This window comes from Cnephaeus nilssonii, assembly GCF_951640355.1.
Source record: "Cnephaeus nilssonii genome assembly, chromosome: 6".
Lineage (NCBI taxonomy): Eukaryota > Metazoa > Chordata > Mammalia > Chiroptera > Vespertilionidae > Cnephaeus > Cnephaeus nilssonii.
In genome coordinates this window covers 4,272,050-4,291,211 of record NC_137077.1, presented here as the reverse complement: position 1 = coordinate 4,291,211, position 19,162 = coordinate 4,272,050, and the positions used below count along the sequence as shown (strand labels likewise).

The following is a 19,162-nucleotide window of genomic DNA, read 5'->3' as shown; positions in this document are numbered from 1 at the left end:
ACAGTTCACCCCAGTATGGCCTTCTTGCCGACAGGTATCATTTCTGTGAGAAGTGTTTCAATGAAATCCAAGGGGAGAGCGTTTCTTTGGGGGATGACCCTTCCCAGCCTCAAACGTAAGTACCTGCTTATTTTCAAAAGTGCCATCTTAGTCTCAGTTTGTTATCAGGTGATTATGCTCAGGCTTCTGAGTAGTCTTGGATTATGCTGTCCAATATGGTAGCCATTAGCCACAGGTGGCTACTTAAACACAAACTAATTAAAAGTAAATAAAATGTAAAGTTGTTTCTCACTTGCACTTGCTACTTATTAAATGCTTAATAGACATCTGTGGTTAGTGGCTGCCATATTGATTAGCACAGATAAAGGAAGTTTCTATCGGTTCTGTTAGTGCTGATTGAGGGACTACATCAGTACTGGATGGTCATTTTAGATATATTTCTTCTATAAGGAAACACTTAGCTTCTTTCCTAGATGTTGAAAGTGTGTAGTGCCAGTGAACTTCGTTATTAACAGTTTTGAATTTGAGGGGAATTGAACGAAATCTTACAGCCTTCTCATCTAAGTTAATAATACAGAAATCACTATAATTGTGAATAGTATTAAACAACCTTTGTTAGAGTGACTTAATTAGAGACTTCGTTGGGCTTTTTGAGATCTTAACAAGTTCTTATTTTTTGGTAAATGCCAAGGAAAAAAATTTCAAACATGTCCCGAACTGCCTCATTGTACTTATTGTTTTGTTTTTTTTGTTAATCCTCACCTCAGTATATTTTTTCCATTGATTTGTAGAGAGAGGAAGGGAGGGATAGAAGGAGAAAGAGGGGAAACATCAATGTGAAAAAGACATATCGATTGTTTGCCTCCCACACGCACCCTGACTTTGGTCAGGGCTCAGAGATTTAGACAGACATTGTATTTCAAATTTGGACTGTTTTAGGAAGAAAGAACTGTTTGGTGTACTTTTAATATTCTTCAGCTTCTTTTCTGGTTTAACCCATAATAAACAGACGCAGCACCGAGCACTCTAAAAAAAATATGGAACTGTTATGTTACTAGTAAAATAGGGCTTCTTTGAAAAACATTAATTTTTCCAAATTGGGTTTTTTGAAGTTGCACTTTAACTTTAATCACCACTGAAGTACAATGTGGTACAGTCAGGCTTTGATCTGGGGAGTAGGTTCTAGGTCCCTTGAGCCTTAAGGAGATTTCCTGACATTTGGCTAACCCAGGGAAGTCAGGCCTCTGGCTAGGTTTCCCTGATGCAGGAAAGGAAGGCAGCCTTACTATTGGCACTCGTGAGTGTCTTACCACATGTTCCCACAGTGCATCTGTGGGTTGGAAGAGTGCAGAAACCGCCTTCCAATGCTGCGGACCAGAGAGTCTGCATTACTAGCAAGTTCGGCTTATGCTGCTGGTCTTCAGAGTAGCAAGGTCTCAAGCCATGTAGAGATGTGTTGCTGGACTATAACTAGTAGGAAACCATTTAAATGTGGACGTGCCCTCATTTTTGTGAAGAAGAATCACAGCAGTCAGAGTTGGGCCCTCTTAAGTTTATTGTGGATGGAGAATGATAAAAGTGCTAGCTTCTGTATTTGTGAGGCTGTCAGTGTGGTGTGCCAGTTCTGGATGGTTGGGAGGCCATGTGAAAATTTTCAAATAATTATAAAATAAGGAATTTTAACCTTAAAACTAAAATACGTTTTTTGATATTGAAATTTTCTATAATTATAAAAAGTTATTTGATTAGACTTCCCTGAAAAATGAGTATTATTTTTAAATAGTGATTTAGTTGCCTCTGTTAACACTATCTTTTATAGTTCAGTCTAGGAACATTAAATGATTAAAAGGCAAAAATACATAAAATTAAGAATAACAGGCAAGATTTTAAAAGGAAAAGGAGAATTACCTCATGTTTCTAAGTTCTTCCTGGTTTCTCCACTTCCTACAAAGAGAAATAGATTTACTCTAAAGTCCTTCCCAAAAACATAGGTATTCCTTTATGTAAACATGCTTTTTGTGTGAGCCAAGAATGTACCTGCTTAATGTATGCTCAGTATATTCTCAAAAGATTTAAATAAACCACTTATCATATGAGATTTGTTCCTTAGGATAGAACAGTGGTCAGAATGCTCACCTTTCTACATCGCTTTTTCTCATTGTGTCCCTCTTCTCTCTTTAGTACAATAAATAAAGAACAGTTTTCCAAGAGAAAAAATGACACACTGGATCCTGAACTGTAAGTAGATTTCCTTGAATAGTCAGTACACTTTGATTTTCCTTCATTTTCTTGGTTTGCATGGCCAGTGAGATGATTCTATATTGGGTTGAATCTACATACATAAAACTAACATAGATGGTAGAAATGTAGATGTTTACATTACAGTTAGTATTTGTTTACATTTCACTAAAGCGACCTAATATTGGTGTTGCATAGGCCCAAGGGGAGCACCAAGCTACCTCTGCCCAGGGCCATGTGTTCCATCCCTGTTGTCCTCTGCATTTTCCAACAAGCTCACAGGCCCTCCTTTGTGGTAAGGCCTTTCAGAGCGCTGACATGTGCCACTGTGGTAGGCATTCCTAGAGTGGCTGGGTGGTGTCAGACTCATTTGGAAGTAGGAATCATTCACATTTTACTGCCTTTCCAGTCACATTTTAAAATGTCACATTTCTTTGAAATTTGTTCTACCTGTAACAGTAAAGATCTTTTAAAAACTATTATTTCGAGTCTTTAGATATTTTGGCATTTTACTTCCAGGTTTGTTGAATGTACAGAATGTGGAAGAAAGATGCATCAGATCTGTGTCCTTCATCATGAGATCATCTGGCCATCTGGGTGAGACACCAGTATTTTATCTAGACTCTTTCTTCATCATGAGTCTTAATGAGTTTTTTGTCTTTGCAATGATTATATCATATCTTTAAAGTTACTGTCTCTGAAAATTGTTATTTGGATTGGGAAAAGCTCATTTAAACCTAGATTTAAAACATTAAATAACCTAGAATCAAAAAAATCATTCTCTTGTTTGCATGCAGTTTTTTAATCCATATACAATTATTCTACTGGTTTTTATTTTAAACTAGAGGCCCAGTGCACGAAATTCATGCACTCGGGGGAGGGGGGTGTGTCCCTCAGCCCGGCCTGGGCCCTCTTGTCCTTCGGGAGCCCTCGGGGGCATGTCCTACTGACAGCTTAGGTTCACTCCCCGTGGGGAGCGGGCCTAAGCCTGCAGGTGGACATCCTTAGCGCTGCTGTGGAGGTGGGAAAGGCTCCTACCACCACCGCTGTGCTCACCAGCCATGAGTCCGGCTCAGGGCTTCTGGCTGAGCGGCACTCCTCCTGTGGGAGTGCACTTACACCAGGGGGGCAGCTCCTGTGTTGAGCGTCTGCCCCCTGGTGGTCAGTGCATGTCATAGCGAACAGTCGGTCCACCTTTTGGATGATTTGCATATTAGCCTTTTATTATATAGGATTATTTTGTGATCTTTGGTTACATTAAAAGTAAATGCTTTTTAAAGATTTATGAATAGAGGTAACAAGAAATCTCTAGCACCTGGAATCTAGCAAGGAGGTGTTAGATGCAATTAAATTTACCAAATTTTGAATGTTTGCTTATACTGCATTAGACAAATTAGAAGATACAGATATGAAGGGTGCTAAGGGAACACCTCTTTTTCCCTTTGAGAAAACATTCCACTGAATAGTATATTAATGGTGGCCCTGGTTAGGATTAGACTTAAACACCTTTTGGGAGGTTGGGCAGTAAGGTTAATGGCTATAGTAATAAGGCACATAGCTGTTGTTCAGTGAAAGGCAGAGTTGCATAAAGTGACTAGATACAGACTTCAGTTAACTAGTTGTTCTTGGGCCAATGTTCTGTTTCTGAATATTCTGCACATACTTATCCAAGCTGCCCATCTTCACTAACTTTGATGTGGATATTTTGGGACACTTAACCTGCTACTGCTATGGACCACTTCTCACTCTCCAATAACGGGGCTAGTCCCCACTCTGTCCAAGGGGAAGGGGACGAGGAGGAGAGTCTGTGTATCAAGTGACTTGTTAGGATGGGATTTCTACCTATGCTTTCCTCTGCTCTTTTCTTGGATTATTGATGCTGGTTTGAAGGTCACAGGAAAGAGAAGGCTAACAAGTTTCCAGAAAATAACTCAGGAAACTCGTAGTAGTTGATATTTATGTGGCTTGTCTTTAGATATGATTTTTAGTGTTCTCCTTAATTACAGAGTGCGTGAGAATAATTAACAGGTTGGCAGTGATTCCTGCAACTTCTGATCACTCAGCTAGCTGATGACCTCTCAGGTTTTTGTAAGAAATTCAGCTCAGGTACACATCCTTATGTAACTGCAGGAACAAAAAGAATGTACATTTGGCCCTGGCCGGTGTGGCTCAGTTAGTTGGAATGTTGTCCCGTGCATCAGAAGGTCTCAGATTCGATTTCCCATTCAGGGAACTTACCCAAGGTTGCGGGTTTGATCCCTGTGTGGGAGGCAGCTTCTCTCTTTTTCTCTTTCTCTCTCCCTCTCCTTTCCTCTCTCTAAATAATCAATTTTTTTTTTTTTAAATCTCCTCAGGTGAGGATTTTAAAAAATGTACATTTTAAATCTATTAGTACTTCTGAGTGTACTCACTTAAATATCCATCAGAAGCAAACAGACTGATACCAAAATTTTGCCAAAAACCAAAATTCCTATCTTAACCTGTAATCCTTTGTCATTTTCACATGTAAGGCAGTTTATATGCCCTTCACATTTCTTCATGTCTTTTATTTTTCAGTTAGGTTTTTCCTTTTTGTATGTGAATGGTATCTACAAGCTCTTCACATACTGTTTGTATTAACTTTTTGTTATATATTTAGAAATGTTTCTATTTCTCCCAAGTCATCTTTTGAATTTTAACTTGACACAGACCAGTACATAAGCTAGATTATATAGTATCCATTACTTTGTTTCTCGAAGTTTTGTAAGCAAAGTCTTGTTTACATTTTAGGTTTGTCTGTGATGGCTGTTTAAAGAAAACTGCACGAACTAGGAAAGAAAATAAGTTTTCTGCTAAGAGTAAGTTTCATTTTTACAGGTACAGCTTGGCAAAACTTCACTGAAGCATAGTTAAGAATAAGCTATGTAAAATGAATTGCTTTGTTTCAATCTTATTTAAAATATTTAACCAAACTAAAAATAAATAACGTTTCTATAATGTATGTACTTAGAATTGAACTGTAGTGTACTTTTTGATGTGAAATTGGTTAGACCTAAGAAAAACATTTTAGGCATAAGAGTTTGTAAAATGGAGAATTTGTTTTCTTGTTTCTGCATTTCTCCATATTTGGACCATTTTTTAATGGGGGCCAGGTGTGGAAATATTTGGCCAGAATTGCCATTCCATGAGTGGTTCTCTTAAGTTTTGTCCATACCATTAGCAGGGGCTGCTTTGAGACCTGTGACCTTTTCAATTGAGGGTTTGGGCCGGCGGGGGGACGGGGGGGGGTTAAAAATTTTATATTAGTATAAATTTATCTTAGAGTATTTCGTGTAGTTTCGTAAGTGCCTTTGCAATTCTTTGCTGACCTGCAGGTCACTTTTATTCCTGCAAGGTTTCTCATAATATCCAGCGTTTTTAAAAATTATTTTTGCAGCACTGGCCGTGTGGCTCAGTTGGTTGGGCATCATCCCGTGCTGGTTCAATTCCTGGTCAGGGCATATGCCTGGGTTTCAGGTTCGGTCCCAGGTTGGGGTGTGTGCAGGAGGCAACTGGTCAATGTCTCTCTCTCTCACATTGGTATCTTTTTCTTACTCTAAAATAAAAAACTTTTTTAATTAGTTTTGCAAATCGAGGCAAAGTGTATATGGATATTTGGTCTATTTTTTAACTTCTGAAATTAAGTTTTCAAAATAAGAAGTTGGGGGAAATAACATTTAAAAAGTATTGACTACCTTGCTTGCTTTGACTGCATATGCACTGTAATTGGAATGATTCAGACAAGATCAGCATGGCCCCTGTGCAAGGAGGAATGCAAATTCTTGAAGTCTTCCATGGGGGGAAATTGACTACATTGCTTGCTTTTAACAGTAATAATTTTGCATCTTGGTTATTACTGAACTTTAAACTTCTACATTCCTAGGGTTGCCATCCACTAGGCTTGGCACCTTTCTAGAGAATCGTGTGAATGATTTTCTGAGGAGACAAAACCACCCTGAGTCAGGAGAAGTCACTGTTCGTGTCGTTCATGCTTCTGACAAAACTGTGGAAGTCAAACCAGGCATGAAAGCAAGGTATCATCTTCTCTGTGGATCCACACTTGCTCACCCCCAGTTACTATTGATGATTCTAATCGGAATGACGTGTTGTGTTTTTTCCCTCCCATCTGAACTGTGTAGGTTTGTGGATAGTGGAGAGATGGCAGAGTCCTTTCCCTATCGAACTAAAGCCCTCTTTGCCTTTGAAGAGATTGATGGTGTTGACTTGTGCTTCTTTGGCATGCATGTTCAGGAGTATGGCTCCGACTGCCCTCCACCCAACCAGAGGTAAGGGTTACTAGGGCTGCCTTCTGATGTGGGTGGAAGCTTGTAGTTAGATGAAAGGCAAAATGGGCAAAAGAACGTGTTTGGTGTGCTTGGTTTGGAAATGCAAATTCTCAAATGTAGTATTGAAATGAAACCAAAAACACAAAGTACTGCTCAGTACTGCTTTTCTGTGGTCATAATAATAAGGAAAGGGTAGTGAATAGCAGCCTGGAATGGGAAACAAACACTCCTTTTCAGAAAATGGGCTTAAATCTAGATAGTACCTTGCTGAGAGGTATGTGAACGAATGTCATGCAGATCAGGTAGAAATATGGCTTAGAATTTGTTTCCAAAATAGTATAAAGGTCAGGATAAGAATGCTGCCAGAATACATTTGGATCCATAAATATTGATTGATACACTATGTTTCAGGCACTACTGGGTGCTGAGATTATAATAGAGCCTTAGGCTCATTAAGCTCCCCTAAAGGATTCACAATCTAGTCATTTAAATACCTGACAATAATACCATGTTGACAAGGTGAGCTTTAAAAAACATGGAGAGCATGTATTTTTAGCCACATTGGTAAGAAATCATGTGATGACCTGCCGTGGTTTCTTTCTCCCCACTTGTTACAGGAGAGTATACATATCATATCTCGACAGTGTTCACTTCTTCCGCCCGAAATGCTTAAGGACCGCAGTCTATTATGAAATCCTAATTGGATATTTAGAATATGTCAAGAAACTAGGGTAAGCGTATTAATAACAAATGGCATTTTTTAAAAATGGTTTAGATTAATTACCACTGTGGTATTGTGGTAAGATATAAATTGAAACGTACAAATATATAACTTTTTACCCTTTTTTCTCAGCTTTGGTTTTCATCTAATAGAATTGGAACTTTACTTTCGCTGGAGAGCTTTGATGTTACACCCATCCCAGATTAGTTTTATTTTGTTGAGTTAAGCTGTTTGGTACAGTTTTATTTCAGAGTTGATTGTTACTCGTTTAGAACCAGAACCTTGAACATTTGCATTGATCCTTTTACACCTGAGAATCAAAACCAAAAGCAAAGGTCTGGAGATCGGGATATGGAAATTTGTCAGACTGGTTCCTTACACCTCACCTTGCAGGCTGTTCTTAGCAACAACTTGCATTTTGTTTAGCTTTCTTACTGAAATGGATCGATTTCCCTTTGCATTGTAGCTTTCATTTGATTTTTAAATGCAAAAAAAAAAAAATGCAAATTTGGATCCCACCCCCCTCCCCGGCTCCTCCCCCCCCTCCCCCCAACAACTAGCCGCCATGAAACCTCTAAGAAGCACTAGGCATTGTGAGTTCCATTGTTACTGCTGGGGTTATGCTAGTTCTGGCCTAAGAACTTGGATCTAATGCTGGATTATCTACTTTGTATTGTCTTGAGGGCGAATCATTGGTTTCTCTTTTGACTTCACCTTGTAGTTTAGTGTGGCATTCTTCCCAGAATTGATGATCATTTCTCTTGAATGTTCCTTCTCTTTTTATTGTTAGTTATACAACAGGGCATATTTGGGCATGTCCCCCAAGTGAAGGAGACGACTATATTTTCCATTGCCATCCACCTGACCAGAAGATACCCAAGCCCAAGCGACTACAGGAGTGGTACAAAAAGATGCTTGACAAGTCCGTATCTGAGCGGATTGTCCATGACTACAAGGTCAGGAGGAGTGGGGGGAGTGATAGAAGTGGAAATTTACTAATCCTGCTGCTCTGTATTCTGCACTTAAATGTCTTAAAAAGCTTCTGTGTGTTCTCCCTCTTCCATGTAACTTATAAAATTATGCTAATTTTGTAAAGTGTTTTTATTTTGCTTGGATTATTAAGAAGACTTATATCTGGCAAAATGTTTAAAAACTGTTAAATCTAGTCAGTTGATTGTATCAGTGTTTAATATTCTCTTTTCTATAGTCAAACTTTTTCAAAGTAAGGAAAACAACAATCCTGGATCAACAAATTTCTGTTTTAAAGATTTGACTAAGAATGTATTCTTAATAGCCGTTTGTTAATAATAGGGTCTCTCAAAATAAGAACTTGTACTGAATTTCTTACCTGTTTTTACTCTTGGGGAGGAAATCATTAGCTGGGTGTTTTCCCAGCAGCACAGCAGAATCTCTGTAGCCATGTAGTTCCTGGTCTTTGTAGTTTTTGTGTTGAACATATTGCTCAGTGAAAGCTGCTGGAACTCCCAAGGAGGGATCCGAGGCAGGCGTGCCTCACATGGTGCTGCCTTTGTCATCAGGAGTGGTCAAAGCCATGCGTAAATGACGATGCCTCTGCCATTGTTCCTGGCAGGATAATTTACCACTTGGCTATATAAAGGCAGATAATCTTCCTGCCTTTGTGGGTAGAGGAAAAAGAAAACCAGAAGTACTAACTTGAGACAGCCCTCTTACTATTTATGACACTAAATGTCTTCCTGGGCATGATGCTTAGATTTTTTTTAAAAAAATCTCTGCCATCATTTTAGAAGACTTTTTTTTTTTTTTTTGTAATCCTCACCCAAGGGTATTTTTTCTACTGTTTTGTTGTTGTTGTTTTCAAAGAATGGATGGGGGAGAGAAAGAGAGAGAAACATTGATGTGAGTGATTGGTTGCCTCCCACATGCACCCCTCCCCCGGGCCGGGGATTGAACATACAACCCAGGTACATGCACTTGACTGGGAATTGAACCCACGACCCTTGAGTGCACAGGCAGGCACTCGCCACTGAACCACACGGCCAGGACTAGAAGACATTTTAATCTTTGGTGTTTCGTATGTGCATTAGCTGTGACTGCTTTTGTATAATGCATGCCTTTAAAAAAAAAATAGAAATTTCATTTTGTGCCTGGGTATTTTCACAGGATATTTTTAAACAAGCTACTGAAGATCGGTTAACAAGTGCCAAGGAATTGCCCTACTTTGAAGGTGATTTCTGGCCCAATGTTCTGGAAGAGAGCATCAAGGAACTGGAACAGGAGGAGGAGGAGAGGAAGCGAGAGGAAAACACCAGTAATGAGAGCACAGATGTAAGGGCTTTTCCTTTTCCTTTCCGACTTGTACCTTGATTCTCATCTGTAAACCAGAAGTGAGCATACACTTCCAGCTTGGTCTTACAGCTCTCAGGTTTCGTGAAAGAACTCTTTAATGTTTTGTTTGTCTTAGAGTGGAAGGCAGCCGGGGGAGGGGAGAGAGAAACATCAATGTGAGAGAGCCACATCAATTGGTTGCCTCCCCAACTAGGGCAGGGAACCTGCAACCCAGTAGGTACCCTTAACTGGAATCGATCCCATGACCCTTCAGTTTGGGGCCGATACTCTGTCCATTGAACAGCGCTGGCCATGGCCGAAAGACCTCTTTAAATTGGGCAAGAATATTGGCTAAGTTACCGAGGTTCTAGTTCTGTGGTTTAAACTCCTAACATGGACCCCCTTTGTAAACGGAATCTTGGGTTTCCAGTATGGAAGCTGATCGTGGAAACAGAAGGAAAACCTTGAGTAACTGATAACCTTGGTAACTGAAAATTAGAAGGGAGTTGGTAAACTTCAGTTTCTCTAAAGGTCCAGATTATGGATATTTGGGGGCTTGTAGGCCATATATTGTCTCCGACGCTTTTTTTTTTTTTTTTTCCTTTTAATAGCAAAAACAGGCCTGACCACAGTTTACTAGTCCCCTGTGTACAGAGCCTGGTTTGTAGGAGGATCATCTGAGGAGCTTTTCCAGTCTGTTACTTACAGCATGTCTAGAATGGCCCTCATTTAGTTTGGCCTTCTAAAGTCATCCTTACATAGTCTGTAGAACTCTTTACAGCTTATTGTTTAAATTCATTGATTGGATGTTTTTCAGGAGTTTTTTTCAAGTAGGTCCATAAAATTCTAGAATGTGAGTATATGGCAATGAGTCCAAGTCCTTGGCTCATCACTTCTGTGCACCTTCACTGCCCCACACTGCCACTCCTTGTTTCTGAGACAGGGTTGCTGGATCTGAAGGGTCTCCAAACTATGGGGCTCTCCTGGTCAAAAAGCTAAGACTGCCGTTGCCTTAATGAAGGGTCTCAGTACAGGGATTCTTCATTGGGAGGAAATGCTTACTGTAAATAGCAGCTTAAAAACAGAGTACAGAGCATTTGGTGGAAGACATAATATGATCTCTAGTTTCAAAGAAAGGAGTCTTTTTTACCATTCGTATTATTCCAATCACTTCCTAACAAAACATTAACATTTTCTTGTCTCCTTTCTGCTATCCTGCAGGTGACAAAGGGAGACAGCAAAAATGCTAAAAAGAAGAATAATAAGAAAACCAGCAAAAACAAGAGCAGCCTGAGCAGAGGCAATAAGAAGAAGCCAGGCATGCCCAATGTATCCAACGACCTCTCGCAGAAACTGTATGCCACCATGGAGAAACACAAAGAGGTAAGGTGGAGCCTCCGAGAATAGGAGAAAGGCAGGGCAGGACTTCTAAAAAAACTGCCCACCGTGGTTGGCATGGACGATGTGAGCCCCAGATTGGAAATTCAGAACGAAGAAGTCGTTTGAATGAGGAGGAAGGAAGAAGAGGATGGCTAGGCTGCGTGATAAGAACAGGAAAATAAGGTTGCTTTGATTTGCAGCTGTCGTACATCTAGATGGTGTTGGATTGTGTCTTACACGGTCATGTGCTGCCTAGTGACCTTTGGCCAGTGGTGGACTGCATCTACAATGGTGGTCCCATAAGATAATGAAGCTGGAAAATGCCTGTCACCTAGCAACATGACAGCTGTTGTAATGTCATAGCACAACATTACTCAGGTTTATGGTGATGCTGGTGTAAACAAACCTACAGTGCTGCCAGGCATATAAAAGTAGTATAGCATGTACATGTAGGTTTGTATAAGTACACCATGACTGTCACATAATGATGCCTTTCTTAGAATAGATCCCAGTTGTGAGGTGGCACATGACAGTGGATTTTGAAAGCACAGTCTATCTTGTTGGCTCACCGTTGTTCAGGAGATTGTCTTCAATCAGGTTCCTTAGAGCACCAGTGGCTGTTCCAGTTTGTCTGTAATGGGCCTTTGGCCAAACAAAGGAATCAGAATGTTGACCTTCCTGAAAGTGAATTGGGAGGTGAAAAGTTAAACTTTCATAAATACACTTGTAACCTCTTCTCAGAGAAGTTAAAACTTTGAATTATTTCATCATTTAAATTACCTACTTGTAGGGTGTGCTGGGGTTCTTTTTCCTTTCAACATCATCACTGGTGAGAGGAGAAGGGTAACTCATATCTGATTTTTAATATCTCAATTCAATTCTGTTCAGACATCATAATCAAGTTCTTATAGGAAGTGGCTAATTACGTGGAGAGGGAACTGAAGGCTGGAGTTTTAGAGGTACTTATTGTAATGGTATTGACCTATACAGCTTTTGAAAGTATCTTTTCCCATACACCACTACTCTACCCCCAGTGCCTTTAAATATACACTGAGTGGCCAGATTATGCATTCAGAGATCATAATAATCTGGCCACTCAGTGTACATCCTATATAATAAAAGGCTAATATGCAAATTGTCCCCTTGACCAGGAGTTTGACCAGCAGGCAGGCCGGCCAACCACCCATGTCATGGCCCCTCCCCCTGGCCAGGCTGGCCGGATCCCACCCATGCACAAATTCATGCACGGGCCTCTAACGCACATGCACACACACACACACTCTGAGTGGCCAGATTATTACGCGTTCAGAGATCATAATCTGGCCGCTCACTGTATATGTGTGTGTTTTCTTTTATTGATTTCAAGAGAGGAAGAAAGAGAGAGAGAGAGAAACATCAATGATGAGAGAGAACCACTGATTGGCTGCCTCCTGCATGCCCTCTACTGGGGATCAAGCCTGCAACCCGAGCATATGCCCTGACTGGGAGTCAAACTGTGCCCTTCTGATTCATAGGTCAATGCTCAACCACTGAATCACACCAGCTGGATCCCCCGCCCCCCCCCCCCCCCCGCCCTTCCCTTCTTTGTTGAAGCCTAAAGAAGTAAGGTCAGCAGGCTAGCCTACAATGATAGAGGACTAATACCATTGCCTCAGCCATGCTAGTGAAACGGAAGAGTTTCTTAGTTCTAATGGGTGCCTTTCTGAGATGATAATCAGCTATTTAGAGCAATATGTAGTGTCACAAAATTCTAACAGAGCAATTGGGAAAGGTCCTGTTGTAATAGGTTTGACTTAGATTGAACAAAAGCCATAGCACATACCCACTATTTAAGATGTAGGTGGTAGTAGTCACTTGTTAGGAATGAAAATCTAAGGTTGTCGATTCAGGTTAAATTCCAGTACCGTCTTAGCTAGAGTGGCATACAATGGACTCAATCATGGTTGTTATTAGAGGGTTGGCCATGGAGCAGATCTCCTAGGGAGTCACCAGCTGGTTTTTGTTCACCTCTGTTTTGAATGGGTTAGGCATTCCCCACTTGTTAGAGTGTTTTCCTCTGTCACATTTTCAAACGCTTTCTTGCTTTATGAGTGCTTCCTTTGAGCCACAATCTTAACCCCCATCACAGTCCTCCCTTTATGCTTTTAACTTCTGGCATCTGTTTGGTATTTGCCTCTACTCCATGTGTGCTCTTTTCTGTGTATCTTATCTTAAATGATTTGTTTCATGCTAACATAGCTTTCCAAGCTTATTGTGAGTCTCACTGCTAGTTTGCACAGGTTTTAGTCTCTGGAAAACTGGCACAGTTCAGAGGGCAGTACAGCACCTGCTCACAGCATCCTGGTCTCAGGAAGGTACCATTTTACATTTTATTAGGTTAATAAGAGTTTATAGTTTATATACTAATTAACTTCAAACTTATATATACCAGCTTCTTAGTGCAGCCTTTCCACTAATGGTAATGAGAATTAATGGGTGTTGTGTGTTTTCAAACTTCCATGAGCAAAAAACATTTGCTGCTGCTACTACAGCAAGGAATAAGATTTTGCTTTATCTTTCTTACCCCCACCATTTTTGTTTCAAACTTCATAAAGGACCTTCTCCCACCCCCGTCATTGAGAGGCACCAGTGGCTACCATTTTGCTGCATTTCCTTTATCTGTTTCAGCGAGTACCTTCTAAAAAAGAAGACCACCTCTGCCTGGCCACGCGATGGCTTCGTACTCAGTGTCACTATCTAATGCCTGGTCCTTGTATGACCCAGTTAAGGAGTATGTTGAGCTGCCATGCCTTAGCTCCCAGCCTTACTTCTTTCATGATACGGGCATTTTGTTGAAGTGCGCAGGCCAATTGTTTTGTAAAATTTGTCTTGATTTTTTTTTTCTTTCTCGTGATTAGATTCAGATTAAACCATGGGTTGCATCTTAAAAGTAGACTTCTCTGAGGTGAAATGTCCACTGTACATGTACTGTACCTGACCTGTTTATTCTTATTTTAAAGAAATTATTGAATGGGGTAGAAAAGATCAGGTGTAGATTTCAGGCCCATTGTAGACAGTCTCAGAGAAAGACCAGAGACATGTGAAGCAGGAGGGGGACAATATCACTGACTCGGTGTTCGTCGGCCTCACAAGGTCCAGTCTGACTCACCTGTCCACTGTTACTGACCCAGCTCAGTGTGGTGCTCTAGTTCCAGAGTCAGAATGAGATCATCTGTTTTGCAGGTTTTCTTTGTCATCCGTCTCATCGCTGGCCCTGCCGCCAACTCCCTGCCTCCCATCATTGATCCTGACCCCCTCATCCCTTGCGACCTGATGGATGGGCGGGACGCCTTTCTCACCCTCGCAAGGGACAAGCACCTGGAGTTCTCATCCCTCCGAAGAGCGCAGTGGTCCACCATGTGCATGCTGGTGGAGCTGCACACCCAGAGCCAGGACCGCTTTGTCTACACCTGCAACGAGTGCAAGCACCATGTGGAGACGCGCTGGCACTGCACGGTCTGCGAGGTGGGCTCCGGGGCCTGGCTTCGTATTGGGGTGGTAGAACTAAGGGGCTTTTGAGCTCGAGCAGAAGATGTAAAACTTAAAGGCCCAGTGCACAGATTCATGCACCAGTGGGGTCCCTCGGGCCAGTGGGGATCAGGCCTGAACCGGTTCTCCAACATCCCCCAGAGGGATCCCGGATTGTGAGAGGGTGGTTCTTGGGTGACACACCCTGGAATCGGGCTCCTTCCTCTCCGGTTCTGGGTTTGTCACCCGAGAACCACAGCTGCCAGGTCACCGCAGCTCAGCAGCTCCTGCGTTGAGCATCTGCCTCCTGGTGGTCAGTGTGCATCATGGCTACTGGTTGGATGGTCGCTTAGGCTTTTGTACATATAGATGCTTTTGAATGATTTCAGTCTTGGACAGTTGACCTTACACCTGTGTTTCCCCCCCCCCTAGGATTACGATTTGTGTATCACCTGCTATAACACTAAAAACCATGACCACAAGATGGAGAAACTAGGTCTCGGCTTAGATGATGAGAGCAACAACCAGCAGGCCGCGGCCACCCAGAGCCCAGGAGATTCTCGCCGCCTGAGCATCCAGCGCTGCATCCAGTCTCTGGTCCACGCCTGCCAGTGCCGGAATGCCAACTGTTCCCTGCCCTCCTGCCAGAAGATGAAGCGGGTTGTGCAGCACACCAAGGGCTGCAAGCGGAAAACCAACGGAGGGTGCCCCATCTGCAAGCAGCTCATCGCCCTCTGCTGCTACCACGCCAAGCACTGCCAGGAGAACAAGTGCCCTGTGCCCTTCTGCCTCAACATCAAGCAGAAGCTCCGGCAGCAGCAGCTGCAGCACCGGCTCCAGCAGGCCCAGATGCTCCGCAGGAGGATGGCCAGCATGCAGCGGACGGGTGTGGTGGGACAGCAACAGGGCCTGCCCTCCCCGACTCCTGCCACCCCCACCACGCCGACCAGCCAACAGCCCACCACCCCACAGACGCCCCAACCCCAGCCCCCTTCTCAGCCTCAGCCCACCCCTCCCAACAGCATGCCGCCCTACCTGCCCAGGACTCAAGCTGCTGGCCCTGTGTCCCAAGGTAAAGCACCCGGCCAGGTGACCCCTCCGACCCCCCCTCAGACGGCTCAGCCACCCCTCCCGGGGCCCCCGCCTGCAGCAGTGGAAGTGGCGATGCAGATTCAGAGGGCAGCGGAGACGCAGCGCCAGATGGCCCACGTGCAGATCTTCCAAAGGCCAATCCAGCACCAGATGCCCCAGATGGCACCCATGGCCCCCATGGGCATGAACCCACCTCCCATGGCCAGAGGCCCCAGTGGACATTTGGAGCCAGGGATGGGGCCCCCCGGGATGCAGCAACAGCCACCGTGGGCCCAAGGAGGATTGCCTCAGCCCCAGCAACTACAGTCCGGGATGCCAAGGCCTGCCATGATGTCAGTGGCCCAGCATGGTCAGCCCTTGAACATGGCTCCCCAACCAGGATTGGGCCAGGTCGGTGTGAGCCCTCTCAAACCAGGCACTGTGTCTCAACAAGCCTTACAAAACCTTTTGCGGACTCTCAGGTCTCCCAGCTCTCCCCTCCAGCAGCAACAGGTGCTTAGTATCCTTCACGCCAACCCCCAGCTGTTGGCTGCGTTCATCAAGCAGCGGGCTGCCAAGTACGCCAACTCTAATCCACAAAACCTCCCTGGGCAGCCTGGCATGCCCCAGGGCCAGCCAGGGCTGCAGCCCCCTGCCATGCCTGTTCAGCAGGGGGTCCACTCCAATCCAGCCATGCAGAACATGAATCCCATGCAGGCGGGTGTCCAAAGGGCCGGCCTGCCCCCGCAGCAACCGCAGCAGCAAATGCAGCCACCCATGGGAGGGATGAGTCCCCAGGCTCAGCAGATGAACATGAACCACAACACCATGCCTGCACAGTTCCGAGACATCCTGAGGCGGCAGCAGATGATGCAGCAGCAGGGAGCAGGGCCCGGAATTGGCCCTGGGATGGCCAACCACAGCCAGTTCCAGCAACCCCAAGGAGTTGGCTACCCCCCGCAGCAGCAGCAGCAGCAGCAGCAACAAAGGATGCAGCATCACATGCAACAGATGCAACAAGGAAACATGGGACAGATGGGCCAGCTCCCCCAGGCCTTGGGAGCAGAGGCTGGAGCCAGTCTGCAGGCCTACCAGCAGCGACTCCTTCAGCAACAGATGGGGTCCCCTGCTCAGCCCAACCCCATGAGCCCCCAACAGCATATGCTCCCAAATCAGGCTCAGTCCCCACACCTACAAGGCCAGCAGATCCCTTCTTCTCTCTCCAATCAAGTGCGTTCTCCCCAGCCTGTCCCTTCTCCACGGCCGCAGTCTCAGCCCCCCCACTCCAGCCCCTCCCCGAGGATGCAGCCTCAGCCTTCTCCACACCACGTTTCCCCACAAACCAGTTCTCCACATCCGGGACTGGTAGCTGCCCAGGCCAACCCCATGGAACAAGGGCATTTTGCCAGCCCGGACCAGAATTCAATGCTTTCTCAGCTCACTGGCAATCCAGGCATGGCAAACCTCCATGGTGCAAGCGCCACGGACCTGGGACTCAGCACCGATAACTCAGACTTGAATTCAAACCTCTCACAGAGTACACTAGACATACACTAGAGACACCTTGTAGTATTTTGGGAGCAAAAAAATTATTTTCTCTTAACAAGACTGTTTTGTACTGAAAACAATTTTTTTGAAACTTTCTTAGCCTAAAAGACAATTTTCCTTGGAACACATACGAACTGTGCAGTAGCTGTTTGTGGTTTAAAGCAAACATGCAAGATGAACCTGAGGGATGATAGAACACAAAGAATATATTTTTGTTAGTGCTGGTTACCACCAGCCTTTTCCCCTTTGTGTGTGTGGTTCAAGTGTGCACTGGGAGGACGCCAAGGCCTGTGAAGCCACCCACGTGCTCCTGCCTTGCACCTCCAATAGGTTTTATTATTTTTTTTAAATTAATGAAAATATGTAATATTAATAGTTATTATTTACTGGTGCAGATGGTTGACATTTTTCCCTATTTTCCTCACTTTATGGAAGAGTTAAAAAAGAACATTTCTAAAACCAGAGGACAAAAGGGGTTAATGTTACTTTAAAATTACATTCTATATATATATATATATATATATATATATATAAATATATATAAATATATATTAAAATACCAATTTTTTTCTCTGGGTGCAAAGATGTTCATTCTTTTTAAAATGTAAAACAAAACAAAAAAAAATCCTTTCCTTCCCCTCAAGTCAACTTTTGTGCTCCAGAAAATTTTCTATTCCTTAAGTCTGAGCGTAAAAACTTCAAGTATTAAAATAATTTGTACATGTAGAGAGAAAAATGACTTTTTCAAAATATACAGGGGCAGCTGCCAAATTGATGTATTATATACTGTGGTTCTGTTTCTCGGAAGATTTTTTTTTGTTATTTTTACATCTAACAGAAAAAAAAATTAAAAAGAGGGTAAGAAACACTTCCATTGGGATGATTTAACCTGCAAATGTCCCTGGGGTTTCTCTGCTTGCTTTCTTCCTCCTGACCCTGCCCCCTGACACACACACTTTCTGTAAAACTTGAAAATAGAAAGCAAAAACCCTCAACTGTTGTAAATCATGCAATTAAAATTGATTACTTATAAATATGAACTTTGGATCACTGTATAGACTGTTAAATTTGATTTCTTATTACCTATTGTTAAATAAACTGTGTGAGACAGACAGCTAACTTTGTTTCACTTTTTTCCGACACAACTTTGTCTTAGAAGACATCAGTTTTAAGTCCCTGCCTGATGCATTAGGGTTCAGAGGAAAAAGCAAAACCACTAACTTACAGCCTAGCCTCTCTGGATATTCAAGTGAACTTAAAAACGGACTTGGGTAAATTTGTCAAACATTCAGGGAAAAACACTGCAAGTACCAGCCAAATGCCAATTTTATCTATTTGAGTTTATATGATTTAGCGTTGAACATGTTCTGTGATCCCCTATGGATGATTCATGGTCTTCCAATCAACCTTACCTTACAGGGATGAAAACGAGCAACTAAGTCACAGTAGTTTCTTGGAAAAGGAGTACTTAAAGGGCTACAATACATCCCTCTTCTGTCACACTCTGTGGTTGCCAACTGCCAACCAAGAAGGCAAGGGGTGGGGAGGAGATGGGGTCTAGTAGGAAAAGAAAATGGGTGGGAATAAGACTGGAAGGCTAAGTAAGAGAGCTAATTATAACAGAGAGACCAGTACTGCCAGGTATTAAAAAGAACTGAGGTGCTGGCTGGTTTGTTCAGTGGTTAGTGTTGGCCCACAGACCAAAAGGTCGCAGGTTCGATTCCTGGTCAAGGGCATGTACCTTAGTTGCAGGTTCTCAGTCCTAATAGGGGCTTGTGTGGGAGGCAGCCAATCATGTCTCTTACTTCCATGTCTCTCCCTTCCACTCTAAAAATCAATGGAAAAAATATCCTAAGGTAAGAATTTTTTAAAAAGCCCTAGCCGATTTGGCTCACTGGATAGAGCAGTGGTCGGCAAACCGCGGCTCGCGAGCCACATGTGGCTCTTTGGCCCCTTGAGTTTTTAGCAAAGGCCAACTTAGGAGTACCCTAATTAAGTTAATAACAATGTACCTACCTATATAGTTTAAGTTTAAAAAATTTGGCTCTCAAAAGAAATTTCAGCCCTAGCCGGCTTGGCTCCGTGG

General features: G+C 43.1%; 1 protein-coding gene across 2 annotated transcripts in view; it reads left to right on the top strand.

The window, feature by feature from the left end:
• EP300 (EP300 lysine acetyltransferase) overlaps positions 1 to 18,204 on the top strand; it is a 68,258-nt gene extending 50,054 nt beyond the window's left edge. For both annotated transcript variants that reach the window (XM_079774126.1, XM_079774125.1), the window contains 12 exons: positions 35 to 115; positions 2,182 to 2,238; positions 2,758 to 2,835; positions 5,008 to 5,075; positions 6,140 to 6,290; positions 6,396 to 6,542; positions 7,160 to 7,273; positions 8,054 to 8,219; positions 9,406 to 9,570; positions 10,792 to 10,953; positions 14,173 to 14,454; positions 14,890 to 18,204. In XM_079774126.1, coding sequence (XP_079630252.1) covers positions 35 to 115; positions 2,182 to 2,238; positions 2,758 to 2,835; positions 5,008 to 5,075; positions 6,140 to 6,290; positions 6,396 to 6,542; positions 7,160 to 7,273; positions 8,054 to 8,219; positions 9,406 to 9,570; positions 10,792 to 10,953; positions 14,173 to 14,454; positions 14,890 to 17,085 — 3,667 coding nt within the window. In that variant the 3' untranslated portion in view covers positions 17,086 to 18,204. The remainder of the gene's footprint in view (positions 1 to 34; positions 116 to 2,181; positions 2,239 to 2,757; positions 2,836 to 5,007; positions 5,076 to 6,139; positions 6,291 to 6,395; positions 6,543 to 7,159; positions 7,274 to 8,053; positions 8,220 to 9,405; positions 9,571 to 10,791; positions 10,954 to 14,172; positions 14,455 to 14,889) is intronic.
• Positions 18,205 to 19,162: the final 958 nt, after the last annotated feature.